General features: G+C 35.4%; 1 protein-coding gene across 2 annotated transcripts in view; it reads left to right on the top strand.

Annotated features, from left to right (window-relative positions):
• AGGF1 (angiogenic factor with G-patch and FHA domains 1) overlaps window positions 1-25,247 on the top strand; it is a 41,075-nt gene extending 15,828 nt beyond the window's left edge. For both annotated transcript variants that reach the window (XM_061158127.1, XM_061158129.1), the window contains exons 6-14: window positions 5,734-6,064; window positions 7,092-7,203; window positions 8,394-8,445; window positions 12,448-12,549; window positions 13,448-13,613; window positions 15,123-15,205; window positions 19,781-19,908; window positions 21,522-21,621; window positions 22,843-25,247. In XM_061158127.1, the coding sequence (XP_061014110.1) occupies window positions 5,734-6,064; window positions 7,092-7,203; window positions 8,394-8,445; window positions 12,448-12,549; window positions 13,448-13,613; window positions 15,123-15,205; window positions 19,781-19,908; window positions 21,522-21,621; window positions 22,843-23,043 (1,275 nt within the window). In that variant the 3' untranslated portion in view covers window positions 23,044-25,247. The remainder of the gene's footprint in view (window positions 1-5,733; window positions 6,065-7,091; window positions 7,204-8,393; window positions 8,446-12,447; window positions 12,550-13,447; window positions 13,614-15,122; window positions 15,206-19,780; window positions 19,909-21,521; window positions 21,622-22,842) is intronic.
• Window positions 25,248-25,851: the final 604 nt, after the last annotated feature.

The raw sequence follows: 25,851 nt of genomic DNA, 5'->3' as shown, positions 1-25,851 counted from the left end.
GTATATGGTAAGCCTTTGTTTATCTGTTTTGAATGTAGTAACTTGTATCTACTAACTCCAGACTCCCAGTTCATCCCTTTCCCTCCCTCTCTCCCCTTTGGCAACCACAAGGGTGTTCTCTGTGTCTGTGAGTCTGTTTCTGTTTTGTAAATAGGTTCACTTGTGCCATATTTTAGATTCCACATGTAAGCGATAGCATATGATATTTGTGTTCCTCTTTCTGACTGACTTCACTTAGTGTGATAATCTCTAGTCGCAACTCAAGCCTTAATTGCTTGAGGCTTGTTTTGTAGCCTAGCGTGTCATCATCTTAAAGAATGTTCCATCTTCACTTGAAATGAATGTGTCTCCCTGCTGCTTTTGGATAGAATGCTTTCTCTGTATCTGTTAGATTTCGTTTAGTCACATGTATCATTTAAGGGAAGTATTGCTTTACTGATTTTCTGTCTAGATGATCTGCCCATTGATATAAATGGAGTGTTAAAGTCCTCTACTATTATTGTCAGTTTCTGCCTTTATGTTTGTTAGTATTTCCTTTATGTACTTAGTAGGTGCTTCTATGTTGGGTACCTCGATATTTATATATACAGTTTTTATATCTCCTTGTTAGCTTGATCCCTTTAGCATATAATACACTTCTTTGTCTCTTTTTGCTGTTTGTTTTGTCTAAGTATTGTCTAAGTATTTTATTTTCATTTGTATGGGATACCTTTTTTCTGTCCCCTGATTTTCAGTCAGTGTGTGTCTTTAGTTCTGAAGTAAATCTCTTTCAGGCAGCATATATATGGGTGTGTTTTTTTTTTTTTTTTTAATCCATTCAGCCACTCTTTTGTGTCTTTTAATTGGAGCTTTTAGTCCATTTACTTTTGAAGTAATTATTGATAGGTATATTTGTATTGCTATTTTGTTGACTGTTTTGAAGGGGGGTTGTATTTCTTTTTTGGTTCTGTTTTCTTTTGCTCCCTTCCCCTGTGATTTGATGACTGCCTTTAGTGTTATGTTTGGATTCCTTTCCTTTCTGTGTATCTATTATTGAATTTTGGTTTTTGGTAACCATCAGAGTCATTCACATTTGACAGCCTGTATAGATGTGATTGGAGTTTCCCAGGTGGCACTAGTGGTAAAGAACCCGCCCCACCTACCAGTGCATAAGACATAAGAGCCTGGGTTTGATCGCTGGGACTTGAAGATCCCCTGGAGGAGGGCATGGCAACCCACTCTGGTATTCTTGCCTGGAAAATCCCATGAACAGAGGCGCCTGCAGGGCTACAGTCCATAGGGTCGCAAAGAGTTAGACATGACTAAAGCAACTTAGTATGGTGCAACAGCACATATATGTGGTTATTTTAAGTTGATGATTTAAGCTTGAATGCATCCTAACTGCTTTCCATTTTTACTGTCCTTGCCCCCTGTATCTAATGTTTTTGTGGTCATATTTTATGGTTTTGTTTTGTTTATCCCTTAACTGCCTATGTGGCTATAGATGATTTTACTACTTTTGTCTTTTAGTCTTTCTACTGGCTTTATCAGTTGTTGGTCTGCTGCCTTTACTGTATGATGGCCTTTACCAATGAGATTCTTCCCTTCCTAAGTTTCATATTTCTAGATGTGCTTCTTTGTTTTCTACTTAGAGAAGACCCTTTAATATTTCTGGTAAAGCTCTTTTAGTGATGCTGAACTCTTTTTACTTTTGCTTGTCTAGAAAGTTCTTTACCTTTCCTCCCAATCTGAAGATAGCCTTTCTGGGTAGAGTGTTCTTGGTTCAGAGTTTTTTCCTTTTATCACTTTGAACATATGGTGCCATTCCCTTTTGGCCTGACTTTTCAGTTCTGCTGAAAAGTCAGTGATAGCCTTATGGTAGCTCCCTTGTGGATAACTAGTTGCTTTTCCCTTGTTGCTTTTAAAATTCTTTTTCTTTAATTTTTGCCATTTTAATTATATTTTGTCTTCATGTGAACTGCTTTCAGTTCATCTTGTTTGGGACTCTGTGCTTCTTGGACCTGGATGTGTTTCCTTCCCCAGGTTGGGGAAATTTTCAGCTATGATTTCTTTACATGCGCTTTGTGGTTGGCAGTGTGCTTGATATTGTCCAGAGGCATCTTAAACTCTGCTCTTTCTTTCGTTCTCTCTTCAGGGTGAGTGATTACTACTCTTGGCCAGATTGCTGATCTGTTCCCCTGTATCATCTGATTTGTTGTTTCTTCTAGTATATTTTCAATTTCAGTTTTGTATTCTTTAAGTTTGGTTCTTCTTCGTATTTTCTAACTACTGAAATTTTATGTTCATTCATTCTTCTTCTGAGTTTAGTGGGCATCTTTATGATCATCACCTTGAATTTTTTGTCCAGTAGATTGCTTATCTCCATTTTTTCGCTCTCTTTTTTTTTTTGCTGTGATTTGACTAGATTTTAATTGTATTTTTTGAAGTATGGGAACGTCTTATAAAATAGTGGAAAAATCTTTTTTAAACGTATATTTTGGAAGAATGTTCTTTTTCTGAGGTTTTGTCTTGTTGAGAACATATTCCTCTGTCTCCTCACTGTTCCATTCACTGTATTTATTTCTGTGTGTTAGGTAGACATCAAGGTAGGTAGGTTGATTATGCTTCCCATCTTGGAGAAGTGGCCTTCTTTAGTAGACCTCCTCTGGGTCCCAAGCAGCACATGCCCTTCTGGTCACCAGAACTTTTTACTCGGGGATGTTCCCTATGTGGGCTGTGTACATCCTTCTGTTGTGGTGAGACTGGTGACTGGGGGAGCGCTGGAAGGCAGGGCTGGCCCTTGCCCTGATTGGCTGTGAGGTCCTGCCTCGCATGGCGATTGCAGGCCCGGTCAAGAGAAGGGTAGCCTTCCTGTGAAGCTGACTGCATGACTAGGAGGTTCAAGGCTGTTCCTGGCCCGTTGGACTAGTCCCTGTGTGGCTCTCTTTTGGAAAGCCAGGGGCTTGTGCCAGCCAGCAGGTGGGCAGGGCGGGGCTGCCAGCACTAATAGATCAGAAGAAAGATTCCAGAATAATGTGTTCCAGTGCCACTGTTACTGGGGGTAGAACAGATTCCCCAAAATAGCTGACCCAGGCTCTTTTCCAACTACTACCTCTCTGTTGAGGCTTAGAACATGTGACATCTTTTTTTTTTTTTTTCATTTATTTTTATTAGTTGGAGGCTAATTACTTTACATTATTGTAGTGGTTTTTGTCATACATTGACATGAATCAGCCATGGATTTACATGTATTCTTACATGTGCCCTTAAGAGCTGAATCTTGTTCCTATATCTCTCCAATTCTCCTGAACATAAGCTCTGCTAGTTTTTCAAAGCTGTATATTCTAGGGTCTTTTCTTTCCAGTTCAGGATCCCAGGCTGGGGAACCCCATTTGGGCCTCAGACTCCTCACTCCTTGGGAAGAACCTCTGTGCTTGTGATATCCCTTCCATTTGTGGGTTGCCAACATAGGGGTATGGGTCTTCACCTCTCCTACCCATCTTGTGTGGTTCCTTCTTTATGTCTTTAGTTGTGGGAAATCTTTTCTGCTAGTGTTCAGGTAGGTCATTCTCATAGATAGTTGCTCTGTAAGTACTTGTAATTTTGGTGTGTCCATGGAGAAGATGAGTTCAGTGTCTTCCCACTTCACCATCTTGGCCACCTCCCCCCTATTCTTGAAATTTTATCTCAATTCTCTTTGTTTTTATTTCTCTATTATTTTCACTTACAGTACCTAAGAATTGAAAAGTAAGTAAGAAAAATGCCAAAAATTATTTTTCTTTTTTTTTCAAAGACCTCTGTGTTAGTGACTCCTACCTATTACTAGTCATTGAACTGTTTGAAAGGATATGTTAATGAAACTAGTTCTCCCAGCAAAGCAAAGAATATATAGGGTCCTCAGATGACCTTTTCTGATAAACTAGATGATGAAATTTGATAGCATTCTGTGAGATTTTGGTCCAGTTTAGCTCTCATAACCATTCATCTTTACCATCCTTCTGTAAAAATATGTTAATTTAGGACAAGGACTTAAGAAAAATACTAATAAAAATTTTGAATTCCCCAAGGATTATAAAAGGTAGTGTGTCGCATGGGAGGAAACCAGTTTTAGGACATCCTTATCCTTTTCTTGAGTTTTAATGTATTCTTGGGCCTCACTTTTTGGAAGTGCAGAGTATACGGAAGGAAGGAAATAGGGTGAGGAGATTAGAGTAATAATTTGAAATATGCATGTATGCCTGATGTAGGCCCTGGGCATTTCTTTTATCTTAATGGATATTTATCTAACATTTGAGACTGACAGTTTTAAAAAGCATTACCTATTTCTATTTTGCTCATTTTCCTCTACATGTGTTGTCCTATAAACAATAATAATGAAATATATAATACTGGATATTTGGAAATATATTGGAAAATATTGGAAACTGCTTTTCTTTTAAGCATGTATAGATCAGGAAGTTTCTTGGCTATAGTTTACAGTGGTCTTTAAAGTTCCTCATAGCTTTTCAGGAACTTGCTCTTGTTATTGTTCTTGGTGAATTTGTGTTGCTGGAGATACATATAGTTTAGCATGCTGTGAATGTTTAGCCAGTCTTCAAACTGAATTTGTGCTACTATTAAAAATGTGTGTTTAGGATGCTCTCATATTTTATAAAATAACAGCAGAACATATGACTTCACCTCATCATATTGCCCTAAGGTAGAAAGAAAACTAGAGTGTGTTACAAACTACAGGAAGATAACTGCTTCTTCTAAAGTTAAAATAATAGATATGTTCATTTGTCCTAGGGTATGCCCTATATGCATGTATAATAAATAATAAAAGGCTTATGCCAGTTAAGTTGGAAGTTCAGAATAAAGAGATGTAATTGACTCATCTGTACTATTTTCTCTATCATCAAACCGACTCTATATTTTAGCAAAACTTCAGTTCTGATTTATTAGGTACAATTAGATCTTTAAATCCCTGCTGTAATTAGTGCTAACTCTTTACGTCATGTATGTTGACTTAATAATTGACTCAAAGTGTAAAAAGAAAATTCAGGTTTAGTTGTATTCTCTAGGCCTGCACTGTTCTGTCAGCTCCATGTGGCTACTGAACACTTTAAATGTAGCTAGGACACTTTACCTGGTTGAGTATAAACTATACTCAGTTTTGAAGACTTGGTACAGAAAATCCATATAAAGTATTTGTAATAATTTTTGTATTGATGAAATGTCATCTTTATATATAATTAATAATATTTTGTAAGTACTGGGTTAGGTAAAGTAACAAAATGAATTTCACCAGCTTCTTTTTACCTTTTTAATGATCCTACTAGGTAATTTTAAAGCATATGTGTGTGTGTGTGTGTGTGTGTGTGTGTGTATATATGTATATAAAACTTGCATTTTATTTTTGACAGCATTGTTCTAGGTTCTCACATGGTCCAAGCAATATGTGATAAGGACCTGGATTGGGACAGTTAAGAAAATGATACTAGATAAGGAGAGAAAATTGGGATCAATTTCAAACATAGTTTATAGCCTCAGTAATTGATTCCATGGAGTGGTCAAGGAGTTGTCAAAGATTTGGATAAGTGGATGGTACATCATTAAGAAAGGGAACATAATAAGAGGAAGAGGCAATAGAGATAATAGCTATTGTTATTTCACTAAACATATGTCTTCACTAATTCACTGAAACATTTAGGGTTAAACATTATAAGATGGTCATGTTTAAGATTCTTCTCTCCTGTTCCTACCTCTTTCCAGAATTTGAATTCAGAAGATCAGAAGATATCCAATATTGAACATATAAACTGCAGTGAGGGAGAAGATTTTGCAAACGTGAAAAAGAAGGCCAAAATAGACATTCATTACAAAAATAGCCCCCCCAAATATACTGTTCCAGTTAGGGCAAAGACTGTAGAATCTCCTGTTAATGAAAACATTTATACTTTGGCTTCATTTAAAGATGAGAAAATCATAGACACTGATAGTGAGCCTGAAGAAGGTGAAATTACAGACTCTCAGACTGAGGACAGTTATGATGAAGACATTACCAGTGAAGACAATGCAACTGCAGAAGATACTGAAGATGAAGGTGAGTAAATAGCCATTATTTTATGATCATTGTAAAAGTACAACACAGTAGTTAAAAGTGTTAGTAGCCCATATATTTGCCAACAGGTGAGCTGATTGTTTTAAAGAGATTATTTTAATAACATTATTAAAAATGATAACTTTGGTTATATTTACAGTAGGGTGTGAATAAATGAGTACTACTTGGATCCTAAAGTTTAACTGCATTGAATGGCCTACTTGGTAGAACAAAAAACCAAGTTACCTACTGTTTCCTAAAGTCTGTACTAAGTCTGTTTTAGTGGATTAGATATTTATTGTCCACTTTTGTAGTTGAGGGAGGGAAGGCAGTTGCCTTAAAGAGTAGGCCATGAATTCAGCTACATAGAAAAGTGAAAGTGACGTCGCCCAGTCCTGTCCGACTCTTTGCAACCCCGTACCAAGCTCCTCCCTCCATGGGATTCTCCAGGCAAGAATACTGGAGTGGGTTGCCATTTCCTTTTCCAGGGGATCTTCCCGACCCAGGGATCGAACCTGGGTCTCCCGCATTGCAGGCAGATGCTTTAACCTCTGAGCCACCAGGGAAGCCAACATAGGTATTATGGTAAATCTGTTTGTTTTTTTTTTTTTACTTGAAGATATAATGACATACTTTTAAAACAGAATTTTGTATTAGTGTGTGCAAGCTTATTTTGTTCTTAATGCAGTTTCCTTTCGTTTTTTTCTTAAAAGGGTAGACTCAGTTTTTCTAACTTAAAAAATAATTCTTTTTTGGGGGGCATATTTTCAAATATCAATACCTTAAAAAAGAGAGAGTTGATTATTTTATAATTGTGATAGCTTCTCTATATCTTTAGATTGATTATTTTAAATTGCTAGTGTTGTTAAAACCTACTTATTACGTATGTCATATAGCAGAATTTGAGAAGGTTGTTTTAAACAGAAGGAAGATTTTTGATCAGTTTATTTTAGCTTTATGTATGCCTTTTACTATTCCCTGGGCATTTGTTATTTTTGAATTAATACTTACATGTTTCTTTCTTTGGCAGATGAAGAAAAAATCTGGCCCCCATGTATTAGAGTAATTGTAATTAGATCACCTGTGTTGCAGACAGGATCACTTTTTATCATTACAGCTGTAAATCCTGCTACAATTGGAAGGTAAAAATGTTTATTATTATTGTAGTCTGTTTAATTTTCTTATTCCAGTTAATCATTAAGTATGCATGGTACTTGTAGAATAGACAAGAAATGATATCTTTGTCCCTCCCGCTCTCACTCAGCAAATATTCTGACACTTACCTTTTGTCATGTGCTTTTGGAAGTCAATTGCAGATATAACTTCACTGTCCCTAAAGCGGTCTGCCTACGTGAAGAGATAAAATCTTGGTGATACCTTCCACAGCGATCTCGTCACTTTCTTGGCTTTGGTATTGCATTTTTAGGCTTAAGTTACTCACTTAGACCCAGCATGACCTCCTTTGACCCTTTCCTTTACCCCTGTGGAACGCAAACCAGCTTGGTAGAGAAGTGGATTTTCATCCTGAGCAGGATACTTTCCTTTCTTCCCAGCTGGAAAGATAATGTATCTTTAATTCAGGTTTCCTACAGTATCTTCATTTTGAATTCTTGGAGAATAGTATGTTCCTTTTACACATAGTAATAGAAGTGGAAACATAGTCAACAGATCTGGACTGACATTGCTACAAAGGATATTTTGTCCTACTGGATGTTTACTAGCCTGTGACAGATGTACCAAAGCAGGGGCCCCCAACCCCTGGACGTGTTAGGAAGTCGGGCTGTACGGCAGGAGATGAGCGCTGGGTGAGTGAGGAAAACTTCATCTTATTTATAGCTGTGCCTCGTCGCTCGCAGCTCACCTCAGATGTCACTGTTTCCTGTCACCTGCAGATGGGACTGTCTAATTGCAGAAAGCCAAGCTTAGGCTCCCACTGATTCTACATCATGGTGAATTGTATGATTATTTCATTATGTACCACAATATAATAACAATAGAAATAAAGTCCACAATAAATGTAATGCACTTGAATCATCCCAATACCCTTGTTCTGGTCTGTGGAAAAACTGTCTTCCACGAAACTGGTTCCTGGTGCCAAAAAGGTTGGGGACCCTGCAATTACCTTATGAAAGAGTTAAGATCATTCCGGGACCTACCTTCAAACATGAAATTTAAAGTAGCATTACAGAAACTGGGTTTAGTCTGATAGAGAGACATGCATCCTAACATTATCTTTTAAAGCAAAATTATCTTTAAAAAATTCTTTAAATATAGCATTTTAAATATGCTTCAAAAAGTATTAAAGGCATTTTAATTTTACTTAACTCTGCAGAGAAAAAGATATGGAGCATACTCTCCGAATCCCTGAAGTTGGTGTCAGTAAGGTAAGTTCTTTGATTTTTCAGATACAGCCCCCTCGATGTGACTTTGTAAATAATCATTATGGCAGAAAGCTTAGGGTTTTTCAGATGAAAAAGAAAGATTAATAGTCAGTATAGTAATGGTAATGAAAGTAATGCAGGTTGTTTACTCCATTACTTGAGAAAAAAAATTCTCCATCAAAATTTGGATGAACTAAAATAATGTTTAGTTTTTAACAGTCTGGAGCAGGAGTAGAAAATGTAGACTAAGTATTAAAGTAATACCCATTTAGCAAATATTTATTGAGTGAAGTCAATATGCTGGATATTGTGGCAGTTCAAAAATAAATCATATGTGGATTCAAGCTACTTTAGTGCAGTTACTTTGAGTCCAGGGTATTTTTCAACTCAAGAATAATCTATCCTGTACCACTCAAGGCTTTTCCTGCTTGATTTTACCGCTTTTTCCAGTTGATTTTCTAGTGGTTTCAGGAAAAAGAGCAGTTGGGTTTTTCAAAACAAACAAAAAGAACAGAGTTGCAGCTAAAGTTATAAGGTTTAGCTATCAAAAGTCTCATTTATCTTTTTTCTTTACTATATTTTCTGTGGTTTTCCCCCTTCCCTTTTATAACTGTTATGTTTTTTTGACCTTTCACCAACCCCATTTTGTTTGTAATTAATGGATTATAGTATGATTCTAAACTATGTATTTTTTGTGATTTTTGTCTTTTTGGAATGAAATTTGTTTTTTCATTGTTAGTTGAAAGTCTGATTATTTTGCTTTGTTTGGACTCACTTAGAGGGGAGGAAGTCCTTGTAATCTTAATTCAGACCAAATTATTTTGTTTTTTTACCTTCTCATGACCCTTGATTTTTCTGCCTCCAAAGAAAACCCTGTCTATAACTTAAATAACAAAGACATCCTTCTACTTCAGTCTGAAATGGAGGTAGTTCTCTGGTGGCATTCCTGCTTTTCCTTTCTTTGAAACAAACATGTCCACTGATGGGGTAGGTAATTTGTTAGTTGTGTGAAATCAGTTTGACAGTATATATCACACATACCCAGGTATATGAAAAAGTTAAGGTCAAAAAACTCCAACATATTTCATATTAATATTAGGAGAAAAACAAACAAATATTTAACCAGTGGATAGGAGAGGACTTTCTAAGTTTAAAAAAAGAAACAAAATCACAGAAGACAAGGTAATTTTGAATAATTTGTTTTAAAGTCTTTATATTAAGAAATAAACTTAAATGGCAGTCTAAGATAATCAGATCTGGTAAAATATATATCCCTTATATTTTAAAAGCTCATACAAATTCATTTTTTTAAACCCCACTATGATACCAACAGGTAAATGAGTGAAGGACATAGATAAGTAATTCACACCAGAGGAAATATGCTTAACATGCGAAAACCATTCGCATGTATTTGTAGTAATTCAAGAAATACAAATGAGACCAAAGTGTCAGTTTTCATTCATCCTGTTTATTACGCATCATTCCTATTGAGAGCATAATTTAGAAAGGTCTTTGGAATAAGGTTTCCAGTCATAAGATTTGAAATTACTTAAACTCTTTGATACAGTTTTTCTAAACAACCCAATTGAAAGAAACGTATGAAGGACATGAAGAGAAAATTTACAGAAGATGAAACCCAAATGGCTAATAAATATAAGAAAAGATTTCAGCCTCACCTGTAATTGGGAAAATGCAAATTAAAACCACAGTAATGAAATTTAATTTCACACTTGATATGTTTGCAAAAGCTAAAAATTCTGACAATACAAAGTGTTATTTAAGACTGTATAAATCAATGGGAATTCTTATAGACTGGTGTTGAGAGTATAAATTGGTCCAACCACTTTGGAAAATGATGTGTGTGTGCTTAGTCATGTCTGACTTTTTGCGACTCCATGGACTGTAACCCACCAGGCTCCTCTTACCATGGGATTATCCCAACAACAATGAGTGGGTTGCCATTTCCTACTCCAGGGGATCTTCCTGACCCAGGGATCAAACTTGCAACTCCTGCATTGGCAGATGGATTCTTTACCACTTGAGCCACCTGTGAAGCCTGGAAAATTGTATGGCAGTATCTAATAAAGTTTGTTTGCATGTAGATGGCTTAGCAGTTTCATTCCTAAGTGTATACCCCCAGAGAAACCCTTGTATTGTCCACAGGAAGAGTGCATGGACAGGGTTGTTGATAGAAGCATTTTGAAAGATAGTAAAACGTTGGGAAAAAACCTGGCTGTTGTCATTAGAAGAATATGTATTATAGCTTATGGTGCAGCCACAACTGCACTACAGCTAGATGGTATTAAGCCAAAGATGCAAGATAAAGGAGATAAATACTGTTAGCGTACATTTGTCAAAGCTCATCAGACTGTATATTTAAGACTTATGAATTTCTTGCCTATAAATTATATCTCAGTGAAAAATTTATACAGTGTGATTCCTAATTATATTAAGTTCCAAACAAAACAAAATGAACATACAATTTTTATGAATATATACATACATGGTAAAATTATAAAGAGATGCATCACGTTTAAGTAAACATCAAACCTCTGAAAGGAAGGGTAGGGGATGGATAGATAGAGTGAGGTACACATCAATGAATAATAATTTAAGTATCTGAGGCAAATGTAGCAAATTGTATTAAAGCTGGGTCATGTGTAGAAGTTTTTCAATATATTCTTTTACATGTTTGAAACATTTTATATTTTATTAAGTTTATATTTATGAAAATTTTTAAAAACTTTATTGAGATACAGTCTATATACAATATACAATTTACCCTTTGAAAGTACATAATTCACAGGTTTTTAGTGTATTCACAGTTGTGTAACCATCACTACAGTCAATTTTAGAACATTTTCATCATTATGAAAAGAAGTATCATACTCAATAGTAGTCCTTCCCCATTCCTTTCTAACCTCCCACAGTCCTAGGCAACCACCAGTTTACTTTCGGTTTCTGTGGATTTGCCTGTTCTTCACATTTCATGTAAATGGAATCATATATTAATAATACAGTATGTACTCTTTTGTAACTAGCTTGTACACTTAGCTTGTCTTCAAGATTCATCCATGTTGTAGCAAGTATCAGTACTTCATTTGTCTTTATTGCCAAATAATACTCCATTGTTCAGATACACTATAGTATTTTGTTTATCTATTCATCAACTGTTAGACATTTGAATTGTTTCCATTTTTTGGTTATTAAGAATAATGCTGCTAAGTTTGTTTGGAAGTGTAGTTTTCATTTCTCTTGATACCTACCTTGGAGTAGAATTGTTGATTCATACGGTAACTCTCTGTTTAACATTTTGAGGAACTGTCAAACTTCCCCACAAAGCAGCTGCATCATTTTATGTAACCACCATCATCTATATATTGTTTACAGAATTTTAAATATTTTTGCAGCTCTGTATATAACATGTATTCAGTACGTGCCCAATATATGTGAGGCACTATATTATATACTAAGTGGTAAGCAAATTGTCAACTAATTGTAAGCAATAATTGTAAGCAGTACAGTGGCATTCACATATACAGTAATTTTGTATGGTTTAAGTGTTATATAAACCAAATGCTCTGGAGCAGGAGGGAGTGATTAGTCCTGAGTATTGAAAATTTGGAAACTCTGAGAAGTTGACCTTGAATATTTCAAATCACCTTTGTATTAAAAATGTTTAATGATGTGAGCAACTATATTAGATGAAAAATTATTTCAAACTATATATAGTACAATCTCAATATTATAAAAATAGAAAAGATAGGACACATACTGAGTTATTAATGGTAATTATAGGTGGAGTTAAAGGTGGGTGACTTTTTCTCCTGCAGCCTTCTTATTTCTACCAGAAGCATTGTAATTCTTTTGTATTCAGAAAAAAAAATGTATTAAGAATAATACAAGTTAAATCATCAGAGTCCACTGCAGTTTATCATGGAGAAATTATCATCTGTGGTTTAAAAAGGTATAATAATTTATAATTACCTGGTTTCTTTTTTTAAGTTTCATGCAGAAATTTATTTTGACCATGACTTACAAAGTTATGTCCTTGTGGATCAAGGCAGTCAGAATGGTACAGTTGTTAATGGAAAACAGATTCTTCAGGTGAGTGTATATTTATTAATTAAATACTTGCATATTCTTTTAAAAAACTGAACTGAAATATTTTATCCCTCCGGGCATAGTTATCATAGTGATTATACATATCATTTAGTTCAGATTGGTATTCAAGCCCAAATGTATTAATGTGGAAGAGAACTCTTAAGAGCTGAAAAATATATACAGTAAGCAGATACTTCACTGCTAAGTTTTGCCTTCTAATTATGTATCTATGCCTTATTTTTAGAGATAAATGCATCTTAAAGCCATGCAAAGGAAGTATTCTTATAGCAACTTTAGGGACCATCCTTTTTTTGTGTGTTTTTTATTTTTTTAAGCTGTTTTAACAGAAGTGTTAAATTGGAAAACTCCTTGAAAGCAGGGGCTATGTCTATTCAGTTAACTCTTCTATCCCTAACATGTAGCAAAGTGCTTAGCACCTAATAAGATAATATGTGGAAGGAGGGGAGGGAGAGAGTTCTTAGTTAAGGATCAAAAATGAAATAAAACTTAATTATCAAGAGAAGAAGGAAAAAGGGAAATATGATGCAGTTTATCTCCTTAATACGTCATCTTTTTGACTGTGATGATGATTCATTTTGGTAAGAGATTGAAGTTTGGGTTGGATAATTCTCTGATAGCATTGGGTATGGAGATGGGGAGATTAGTGGATTTTGATAATATAAAAATTAGAAGTTGCTTAGTTCATCTGTCTTCTCCACTAATAGAATATTATGTATCACCCTCATGTTGTGGAAATGTGTACGTATGCATATGTCTGTCTATCTCACTGAGAACCATCTCAAAATTTTTTGTTATAATCTGACATTATTTATAGTAACCATAAAATAAATAATCATATGTAACTCTTGGATTTCTGTTTTGTTGTTTTTTTCCCCTTTAGCCCAAAACTAAGTGTGACCCTTATGTACTTGAGCATGGGGATGAAGTGAAAATTGGAGAGACTGTGTTGTCGTTTCATATTCACCCTGGCAGTGATACCTGTGATGGCTGTGAACCAGGGCAGGTTAGAGCTCACCTTCGTCTTGATAAGAAAGATGAACTTTTTGGTATGTGAAACATATTGTTTATGTGTGTGATAACTTTTTAATTCACCAAAGTGTTCAAAAAAATGTATCAGTAGCTACCAGCTTCATATCTAATTGATATAATACTCTATTGAGATACATTTATATTTCAGTGAATATTATCAGATGAGGCTAAAAAAATAACATGTTTTGAAATGTGAGACTTAGGTAGTAGATTATGATTGTAGTTGATTTTTCTATGTAATAGTTTAGTTGTACTATTATAGCATTAGGTTACTTTCTGACCAGGAATGATAATTACCAGCTCTGCTGTTGCTAATCCAGTCTGTAGGCTTTTTATCTTTTTAATTATTTACTTATCTGACTGTGCCAGGTCTTGGTTATGGCACACGGGGTTCTTAGTTATGGCATGCAGGCCCTTTCTTGCCGTATGCAGGGTGTGGGTCCCTGAACAGGGAGTGAACCGAGGCCCCCTGTATTGGGAGCACAGAGTCTTAGTCACTGAACTCCCAGCAAAGCCCCAAGTCTGTAGGGCTTTGAAGCAGCTAAATGTCCTTCAGAGGGGTAATGCGGCCTAGCTAAAGATTTGTTGTGTTAGTCACTAAGTTGTGACTTTTGCAACCCCATAGACTATAGCCCACCAGGCTCCTCTGTCCATGAGATTTCCTAGGCAAGAATACTGAAGTGGGTTGCCATTTCCTTCTCCAAAGGATCTTCTCGACCCAGGGATTGAACCCACCTCTCCTACATTGGCAGGTGGATACTTTACCACTGAGCTGCCTGGGAAGCCCAAGGTTTCTCTTTAACATCTATTTACTGTTATAAAAAAGTCGTCCACAGTTAAACTCTGATGTAAAATAGTAACATAGAAAATAATAGGATAAGGCATTAAGATTTATTGGTTGATATGTCTGCTTTCCTAATTACAGTTTGTTGATGTATTATCTGTGTATATACCATTATTTTCTATAATAATACTGTAAAAGGTTGCTATCTTGTTAAAACTTTCTTATCTAAGGCTTTAAAAATTGAAAGAGATACTCTGAAGTAGTAATTTTCCTTACATTATTTTTCCTCCTCATGCTAACTAATTATGTTCATTATGTATTTTTTGTTTTCCTACATATACTACATTATGAAAATGTGTAGGGTACATTACACAATAATGTGACTCTTGAATTCTGTGGGGTTTTTTTTGTACAAACTTATGTTCTTTCAGGGAATTCACAGTATTTCTACATCTTGGATACTATTACAATAACCATATTGAAAAATTAAGATGGTCAGTATTTCTTTTAGTATCTAAACTGTAACATTCTTACACTCTTTGGGGTCTGATTTACTTTCCAATTGGATTTAATTACCAAAATGCTAAAAGGACATCATCACAACCCAAGATACTTGTATGTTAGTTAATTTGAACTTTTGTTAATCTGGAGACGGAATACTAGTACTAAAAATTTTTCATTATTAAATAAGCAGTATTATATCAAACTTAGTGTTTTTTTTTTAACTCAATTTTCCTTTTAGCTGGTCCAACGCTAAGTAAGGAGGAAAAAGAGTTGGAAAGGAGGAAAGAATTAAAGAAAATACGAGTGAAATATGGTTTGCAGGTAAGAAAGTTAAATACTGTTACACGGGCTAAACTGTGTCTGGTTTTGTGTAAAACTGCCCTTAGATCAGCATGCTGTGCTAAGTCGCTCAGTCCTGTCCGACTCTTTGCCACCCCATGGGCTGTAGCCCACCAGGCTCCTCTGTCCATGGGATTCTCCAGGCAAGAACACTGGAGTGGGTTGCCAGGCCCTCCTCCAGGGGATCTTCCCAACCCAGGGATCGAACCCAGGTCTCCTGCATTGCAGGTGGATTCTTTACCATCTGAGCTACCATGGAAGCCCAAGAATACTGGAGTGGGTAGCCTATCCCTTCTCCATTCAATCTTCCCAACCCAGGAATTGATCATTGCTCCTGCACTGCAGGCAGATTTTTGACCAGCTGAGCTACCGGGGAAGCCCTTAGATAAGCATGGTCAATTTTTATATATAAAAGAGAGGAGTTACTCATAATTATTTTGAGATTCATGTAATTCCTGCTAGTTGTTTACTGTTTACTTCAACAGGTATTGAGATTAGAGTAGAAAAGTGAGGTAATGCTCGACATTTCAATAGCCATTTCTGATTTTTAAAAAACTTACATTAAAACGATACCATTGAAAAATATAGTTGGAGTGCTAATGCTGCCTGATTTCAAGACTTATTATAAACTCTTATAATAAAGACAGTAGCATTGGCAAAAAGAGAAACAAGTATGTTGATGGACAGACTAATGAGTCCAGAAATAGACCTATATAGACAGATAGATGCATAGATAAATATGTATATGTGTGTGTGTATGAATGATTTTCAGCAAAGGTATAAAGACAGTCTCATGGAGAAATGATAGTCTTTTCCAACAACAGTGCTGAACTAATTGGAAAGTCAGCACAGCACGTACACAACAGAAGCAGTGACAGCAGCCTTGATCCACACCTCATAACATACAAAAATGAACTCAGAGCGGACTGTGCACATACATCTACAACCTAAAACCCTAAGACTTCTAGAAGCAAACCTTAAAAAGAGAGTTAGGTAAAGAAGGTTTAGATATCTAACACTAAAAGCACAGTCCTTAAAAGCACAAGTTGTACTCCTGCAAAGTTTCTGTTCTTCCAAAGATGTTAAGAGAGTGAAAAGATAAGCCACAGACCGGCAAAAATATTTGTAAATCATGTATCCAATGAAGTTTACAAAGAACTCTAAAGATTCAATAAAGGAAAACAGTTTCAGAATGACCAAAAGATTGGAATAGACACTTCACCAAAGCAGATGGCAGTTATGAAAAGATGTTCAGTATCATTAGTTACTAGGGAAATGCAAATTAAAACCATTTAAGACTGTATTGTGTTGCTGGCATGTGGAGGAACTGGAGCTGATGAGAACATACATGGTACAGTGACTTTGGTAAAGAATTTAATACTTTGTCTAAAAGTTATGGTACTACTGTATGATTCACCGTTCTACTTTAGAGTATTTACGCAAGAGAAGTGAAAGCATATGTTCATAAAAAGACTAGGGAACAAATGGCCACAACAGCTTTTTTCCTAATAGCCAAAGACTGGAAAAAAAACTCGTGTCCATTATTAATAGATAAACAAACTATGTTAAATGTATATGTTGAACACTCCTAATAATAAAAAAAAGAAATAAACATATGCTATTAATACAGATTAAAACGTGGATGGATCTCAAAATGATTATGCTGAGTGAAAAAAAGGCAAAAAGAGTACAGATGACTATTGAACAACACAGGGATTAGCTGTGCCGAGTCTTACCTCGGCTGAAAAATCTTCATGTCTCCTCAGCCCTCAGTAACTACAGTTCAACCGTATCTGGTGTTCTGCACCTGCAGATTCAACCAGTTACAGATAGGGTAGTACTGTCATATTTACCAATGGAAAAAAAATCTGGTGTCAGTGGACCTGCAGAGTTCAAATTCATGTTGTTCAAGGATCAACTGTACATACCTTGGACTTCAGTTGTATAAAATTCTAGGAAGGCAAACTAATGTATCATGGCAGATCAGTGGTTGCCTGGATACAGGAGAGGAAGGATGCAGAGGGAGAGGGTCTGGAGGGATGGATTATAAAAAAAGGACAAGGATACTTTTGTGGGAGATGAATATCTATTATCCTAATTGTGATGGTTTCATAAGTGTATCATTTCAGTTCAGTTGCTCAGTCGTGTCCAGCTCTTTGTGACCTCGTGGCTGCAGCACGCCAGGCTTCCCTGTCTATCACCAACTCCCAGAGCTTACTCAAACTCATGTCCATCGAGTCGGTGATGCCATCCAACCATCTCATCCTCTGTTGACCCCTTCTTCTCCTGCCCTCAATCTTTCTCAGCATCAGGGTCTTTTCCAGTGATTCAGTTCTTCACATCAGGTGGCTAAAGTATTGGCGTTTCAGCTTCAGCATCAGTCCTTCCAATGAGTATTCAGGACTGATTTTCTTTAGGATGGACTGGTTGGATCTCCTTGCAGCCCAAGGGACTCTCCAAGAGTCTCCTCCAGCACCACAGTTCAAAAGCATCAATTCTTTGGCACTTGCTTGCTTTATAGTCCACCTCTCATATCGATACATGACTCCTGGATAAACCATAGCTTTGACTAGATGGGCCTTTGTTGGTAAAGTAATGTCTCTGCTTTTTAATATGCTATCTAGGTTGGTCATAGCTTTTCTTCCAAGGAGCAAGCGTCTTCTAATTCGTGGCTGCAGTCACCATCTGCAGTGATTTTGGAGCCCCCAGAAATAAAGTCTGTCACTGTTTCCACTGTTTCCCCATCTGTTTGCCATGAAGTGATGGGACCGGATGCCATGATCTTAGTTATCTGAATGTTGAGCTTTAACCCAACTTTTTCAGTCTCCTCTTTCACTTTCATCAAGAGGCTCTTTAGTTCTTCTTCACTTTCTGCCATAAGGGTGGTGTCATCTGTGTATCTGAGGTTACTGATATTTCTCCCAGCAATTTTGATTTCAGCTTGTGCTTCATCAAGCCTGGCATTTCGCATGATGTACTCTGCATGTAAGTTAAATAAGCAGGGTGACAATATACAGCCTTAACGTACTCCTTTGCCGATTTGGAACCAGTGTGTTGTTCCATGTCCAGTCTAAGTTCATAAGTGTATACAAATCTCAAAAGTATCTAATTGTACACTTCATGTATAATTTATTGTTTGTTAATTATGTATCAATAAGGCAGTTAAAAATTACCATTTACTTCTATAATAGAGCAAGAAAGTAATTAATATTGCCAGTTTACATTGGAGAAACTAGATCTGGTCACCCAGCTACTAAATGGCAGAGCTAGATACAGAATTGTAGGTCTTAAATGAATTGTCCAGTGCTTTTTATACTTGATGAAGAGCTCAGAGAAGATGCTGCCAAAAGTTTTCTGCAAAATTGTATTTTTTGTTGTTACTGTTGTACTAAAAGAGAAATCATAATAGAAAAAATGTCAAGAGATTAATTAATTTGGGAGGAAAGTAGAAAATCTATAAGGAGAGAATAAAATGTTTTCTCAAAATTTTAGCTCAGTCTGCATCATTTTCTGAGGGCGAATACCCATTAGGACTGATGGTTCTTTATTTTTCTGTTTTGAAAGCAAAATTAAGTAAAAACTTCTATGCTGCTTTCCATACATTGCTCTAGCAGTCTGTAGTGTCTTTTGATGAGTGTTTTTTATACTTTTTATATGTGTGTGCTTGGTCATGTCCAACTCTTGCAACCCTATGGACTCTTGTGACCCTATGGACTGTAGCCCGCCAGGCTCCTCTGTCCATGGGATTTTCCAGGCAAGAACACTGGAGTGGGTTGCCATTTCCTACTCCAACTTTTTATATAAAGGTTAGCAAATAGTAACAAAAGGGAAGAGAATTCTTTGAAACCCCATGCTGAATTGCCTCTTTTGTGCCACTGGCTTGTCTTGGGCATACCTTTATTGGTGAACCAGTCACACTGTAGCATGCTGAAGATTTTGTGTCCTCACTTGAGGATTATAAATTTCTTTGCATTCTACCACCTTACATAGAGCTTAATTTACTCTTTACTCAGTAATTTTTGTTGAGTGACTGATTAATCATATAGTGAAGCTGTATTGAAGTAAAAAGTATTATTATTGCCATTGTAAAAGAGTATTTGTTTTTTATCTATCTTTTAAAAGACTTTCTACATTTTTCCCTTTTAAGGATCAGTATCAAAACTTTTTGGATCTTTTGGAACTTTCAGTTCCTTAGAGAAAAGGAGAAATAGATTTTTTTCTCAACTGCAGGAGTTCTCTATGTTTCTTTTTATACTGGTAGTCATATGAGAATATGAATATATATCATTAATTCAAAATATACTGTATTTTTACTATATTTTCATATAATTATATATTATTTATATATGGTTTATATTATCTTCTATGTACAATTTATATTGTAGCACAACTTGAAATGATAATAAACAGTTTAAAGGGGATAGACTAAAAATATTAATAGCATAATTGTCTTAATTTGTATCATGTCTTAATTTATATCATGACTTATTTAATAGAGACCACATTGAACCATATTTCAATTTTATTTTCCTCAATGAATACTTCATGTTTATAAAGAATACAGACTACGAAGATGAAAAGGCATTGAAGAATCCGAAATATAAAGATAGAGCTGGAAAACGTAGGGAGCAGATTGGAAGTGAAGGAACTTTCCAAAGAGATGATGCTCCTGCATCTGTTCATTCGTAAGTATTAAATTTTAGTTGCTTGAAAAAGTCTTTGTACCATAATCACACTCATAGGACAAATCTGATTTATAGGACTGTGGAAGTTCTGTTTACATTTTGCTCTAATATTGGTATTCTGCTATTCCCTGGAAAATTACTGATCATATTCATCATGAATATGGATACATACATATTTATCACATATAAACTTAAACACACACACACACACACACATATATATGCATAACATTCTAGCCACCCAACTGAGTGACCATACATTTATATACTGTGTATTTAGAAGGCTGGGCTAGTAAGAAATTGATAGTGGACTGATACTTTTAATTGTTATTTCAGTACTCAACTGCTTTTGTTCTTGACCCTGAAATACTATTTTTCTTACTTATCTTTGATTCACTTCTTTCCTCTTGGTAAAGTAATGTTGATCAACATGAAAAGTGTAATTTTGAAACCTACAATATGATTATATTTCTACATTTAATCATATATTAGCTACATTTTTTTCTCAGAATATAAATTCTAGGTTTAGTTATATAAATTTTTCATGTAGAACTAGCAATTATTAAATTTTGACTTAATATCATATTTTATTAGTCCTAAGATATATTCTTTGGATAGAATTTTACAGTTACATATAATAGCAATTTGTTCATAATGGTACATAAACTAACAATACATCTTTGAATTTATGGAGTCAGATTTTATGAAATACAATATTTTAGACTACATATACCAAGCAACTTGACAAGTATTTTTAAGGTTTAATATTTTTGAAATAATTGCTGAACAATATGAAGATTACATTACAGTTAATAAATAATGAAATATATTGGTGTTGCTTCGTCTATTTTTATTGAAGAGCTAATTTAACATTTTATAGAACTGAAAAGACAATGTGTTAGAACATAAAATTAAAATACCCTTAAATTAGACCATAAAATCATAAAACAAAATGCAACTAGTTAATGAAAGGTTTAGTTTCATTTTAACTTTATAAATTGATGTTAAATTTACAAATGTTAAGTATCAATATGAATGATATAAGATTAACACATTGCAGAATGCAGTCTTGGTCAAGAAATAGAAAATCATGAGTAACCCCAGAAACCTGTCCTCCTAGTGTCCCCTCTTAATCATTATTCCTCTCTCCTCCCCAAAAGTGACTCTTCTACTGACTTCCAACAGTGTCAGATTAATTTTACTTAATTTTTAATTTTAAGTATATGGAATAATTTAGTATGTATTTTGTGCCTGTATTTTTTTTACCCAGCATTACTTTGTGAGGTGCATTTTATTTTCATTGCTGTATATTCTCCTGTATAAATATGACACAATTTATCCACTTTACCACTGATGGACATCTGAATTATTTCTAATTTGTGGTTATTGTTAGATTTGGCTGCAGAAATTCTTGTCCATGTCTTTTTGGTGCACCGTATACATGCTTTTCTGTTTAGTATATGTAGGATTAGAATTTGTGTGTCATCAACTTTATTAGGGAAAGCCAAGTAGTTTTCTAAAGTAGTTGTACCAATTATTTTTAATTCATTAGTTTATTATAAATGTGGTTTAAATGGTCTCAAAATCAACTATCATCTTAATTTTCTCTAAAGTGAAATTACTGATAGCAATAAAGGTCGGAAGATGTTGGAGAAGATGGGTTGGAAAAAAGGAGAGGGCCTAGGAAAGGACGGTGGAGGCATGAAAACTCCGGTAAGACTTGTGATTTCTTTCATTTGTTACTCTTGTAGTGGATATATTTATTGTATACTTACTGTATGCTAGGCGTTGCTGTAAGTGCTGGGAGTATGGTAGCAAGCAAAGAGACATGGTAACTACCTTTGCGGCAATCACAATTACCAAATTTTTGTGTTTATGATTTGTTTGGTTTTTAGGAAGCCTCTTAGAGACTTCCTAAATCTCTAGATAATCAGTGTTTTTTCCTGAGCCAGAAGTTCTTCTGTGCCTTTTATTTCAATGGCTTTGTTTACTGTGCCTTGTCATAACATGCAGGAACAATCAAGTGTTACCTTACAAACAGCCAGATTCTGTACTAGCTGGAGAATCTGTTTTAGGTTCAAGATTCAGAGCATGTGACAGGCAATAGAGTGAATCCTGTCTAGAAAACAATATAGTGGTTTAACTCTGCAGTCACATGGTTCACTGGCGGTTCAGATTCTCGTTCACAGAAACCTTACAAAGCAGTAACAGAACCAGAGATCATTCCTGATAATGACTTGGTACCCAAAGAAATAAGGGGAGATTAATGGAAATCCTCTCATTGGAGGTACAGAGGAAGGAACATGGGTTTTGCAGCCAGGTTAGAGTATGTGCGACTTAGGGCATGTTTGGACTTCAGTTTTCATCTGTTAAAATGGGGATAATGAGAACTTTTTTCAGGAATATCTGAAAATAAAGCCCTAGGTTGATGCCTGACACACATTAGACACTCAGTTACTTATGGCTTTTAATGGTTCTCAAAATAAAGAGAAGTCCTCCCCTCCTTTTATGAAAACAAACAATCAAGGTTTCTCTTTATGACTCAGGTTTAACTTATCCTTCACTTACTTAGGTGAGGCTCAGACTGTAGGTTTACTTACATCCATTGATTTTACTTGTGGTTAGAGTAGATTACAGATTAATTCTGCAGCATCTTAGTGAAATATGGTGATTGCTGTTTAAGGACCACTCTGTTTTATTAAAGAGTCAACTGTACTTATTGATAAGCAAGACAGTGTAGAAAAATGAGTGTAAGTTCCAAGTATAACCATATATGTAATATTCCTGTATGTATTTGATGCATTTGACAGTTTTTTCTTATGCATCAATCTTTTCTAATTCAAAGAATTATAGTTAAAGTATCAAATTGAATATAGCAGCGTTCAGTGTGTTTAGGTGCTGCAGTTAAGTTCTCTTCTCAACTTTTGGTAACAGATCCAGCTTCAGCTTCGGCGAACACATGCAGGCTTGGGGACAGGCAAGCCATCTTCAATTGAAGATGTTCACCTTCTCCAAAACAAGAGCAAAAAGAACTGGGAGAAAGCACGAGAGAGGTTTGCTGAAAATTTCCCGGAAACTAAATCTCAAAAAGATGCACCAGGGACTGTGCCTTGGGTCAAAGGGCCTGTAGAGTGAAGGTCAGTCATAGAACACAATTAGTCTTTTTTTATAGAGTATAGACACTCTTGTATAATTGCAGAAATTTCCCTTCAAAAAGAGTCAGTGACACGGGGGAGCTGTGTCAGTTTACCCCTTCATGATTCAAAAATTTGTAATAAAGTGTGGTTTGCAGAGCTTTTAAAAAACATTTTTAAAAACTAATAAATAGTGACTGAATCAAGTTATGCTGTGAGTGGACTAAAGTTCACGGGGCATGGATGGGCTTCTCAAACTTTGTTATTTTATTTTGTCATTTGCAAGACCCATAGAAACAACTAGTCATATAAGCAAAATTCATGTAACCACTAACTTAAATGTACATTTGTCTTTGTCTCCTTATAATCGTTATTGTGAGATACATAACAGAAGAAACATCAAAAGTTTATAAAAACAACTTGACTGTATGCATCCTTGTTTATACCCTTTAGGACCTAGATAGAAAATGTTGAAAAACATAGGTAGTGGTGTATACATTATATTTGAAATAATTCAAGACATTATTGAAGAACTAATGAACAGGTGACATGTAGAAAATCAGTCTTCCATTGTTTTCTTCTGTGAAGAATCTGTGGATTTGTATTGTATATTAAGCATTTACATTTGGTTTGTTTCATAGCTAAAATATGAACAATTGAGCACAGTATTGAAATGTTCAGTGTGCTGGCGTTTGTAGTTCTGATAAATCCCATTCCTGGCAATGGAGGTGTGCCAGGAAAATCTGATTTCTCCTGCAAAAGGATTGCCTAGCCAAGGCTCCAGACTCAAGATGCTTATTCAGAATATCTTCAGATGCAATAAAAACATTATAACATCAAAAAAATTATTCATTGAACCAATAATTTAAACATTCTGGTCTGCTTTGAACTCAAGACCAGGCAGAATTTCCCTCCGTAAATTGACAGCATAGTAGTGAAACCAGCCAGAATTTTCCTCTGAAAATTGACAGCACAGTAATGAAAGGAGATTACCTCAGATCTGGGGAGACTGCAGTGCAGCTTTCTGAGTGCAGGTGTCACTGCTCTGCCAGTTATTGCTGTTTTTTTCCTTTGTGATCAACTTTTCTCTCAGCTTTTTGCTGGGAAATCAATGCTGAAACTGATCTTTTATCATAGTGAATATAAACTATAGCTCTTTCATCTACTATAATGAAATGTCTTCAAGATACAGAAATAGGAAAGGAAAATTCTGGGGAAAAAAGTATGCAATAGGAAAGATAATTCAGAAAGAAAAGCTACCTGTTGGAATTTCTAATCTTAATGGTAGAGGGTACTTAAGAAGAAGGAGGGGTGTGGAAAGAAAATGTATTACTAAAGATGAGACATGTGAGCAAATTTGTCAAGTCACTGCAGATGGGAAAATCAGAGGTCCTGTAACTCCAAATTTGGATTAAGTATTTTTCAGTATACTTCCTGGCCACTTACATACCCTAACACACACACACACACACCCACACCCACTTATGTACCCTAACACACACACACCACACACCTGGCCACTTGCCTACCCTAACCTGGCCACTTACCCTAACACACACACACACACCCACTTATGTACCCTAACACACACACACCACACACCTGGCCACTTGCCTACCCTAACACATACACACACACACACACAAGACTTGGAGGCAATAGGAGTGTCCTGGGTTATTTTCTCTAAAAGTAGAAAAATTACTTGTGTAAATGTGGTTCTGATACTGGTGCCCTGTATACAAGTAATAATGTAGGACCTTCAGAGTAAACTTGCTTCTGATAGGTCTCACTCATTGAGTTAGTATACAGTCATCTATATAATATATCCCACTTTTATTACTAGATTGCGGAAAACTTTTTCATTGTTTTCCTTTGTTAAGAAAATGGAAACTTGAAAATGGTGAAAAAAAATTGATATATATGTGATATTTGCATTATTAAAACCCTTTGCAGATCTAAAGTCTCAGGGCTATACTGTATACTGGTTAAAGCACTGAATAATGTCTGGTTCTATTTCTACTTGTGAAATGAGAATAATATTTATCTCACATGTTTGTCTTGAATAAAAAATAACTATGTATATAAAAGCACTTTGTAAACTATGAAAGTAGTACAAATGTGAGCTTCTGTTTGTTTAGAAGCATAAAAGTGGATTATGTACAATTTGAATTATACATAAAATTGTTTTGTGTCTAATATTTAAAATTATAGTTTATTTACACAGTATACATTTAGTAATTTAATAGCCTTCAAGTGTTTGTTTAAAGTGAAGCTGCGAGTTGCTGAATTTTGATAAATCTAACATATTTTGCCAGAACATGAGAAGCTGACAAAATTGAGAACAGAAGATGCTGTCACCATTATAGTAAAATAACAGAAGTTGTGTTCTAAATTAAATAGCTAAGAAGCAGTTTTTCTCAGAAAGGGAGGGGTTTTATTTTTCTTTTGTTTTTAAGGTTTTTACTTCTGTTTAATTTATTCTAGTTGTGAACTTAGAAGTTATGGTTCACCCAATTAAAATACCCCTCAGCTTTTCCTGTAAAAGATTATTTCTTAATTTGGCACATTTCAAAGAGCAGCCAAAAGAAGATATAAATTCCCACTGAGAAGCGGCGTCAGAGATTGTGTACAGAGGCCGTCCTGTTGAGTTGCAGGGCAGAGGGCTGTGCTGGGCGGGGAGCCAGAAAGGCGTTTCTGGGCCCAGCACCTGAATGTTCTCAGGGACTGCTGAAAGTGTCTTCCCCATTGTGTTCTAAGTGTGCTTCTTATTTTTTTAGGGCATCACTTATGTCTCTGCCTTGAATCTTTA

This window comes from Dama dama, chromosome 12 (genome assembly GCF_033118175.1).
Source record: "Dama dama isolate Ldn47 chromosome 12, ASM3311817v1, whole genome shotgun sequence".
NCBI classification, from domain to species: Eukaryota; Metazoa; Chordata; class Mammalia; order Artiodactyla; family Cervidae; genus Dama; species Dama dama.
Note: the sequence above shows the minus strand (reverse complement) of the source record. Positions and strands in the feature narration are given on the sequence as shown.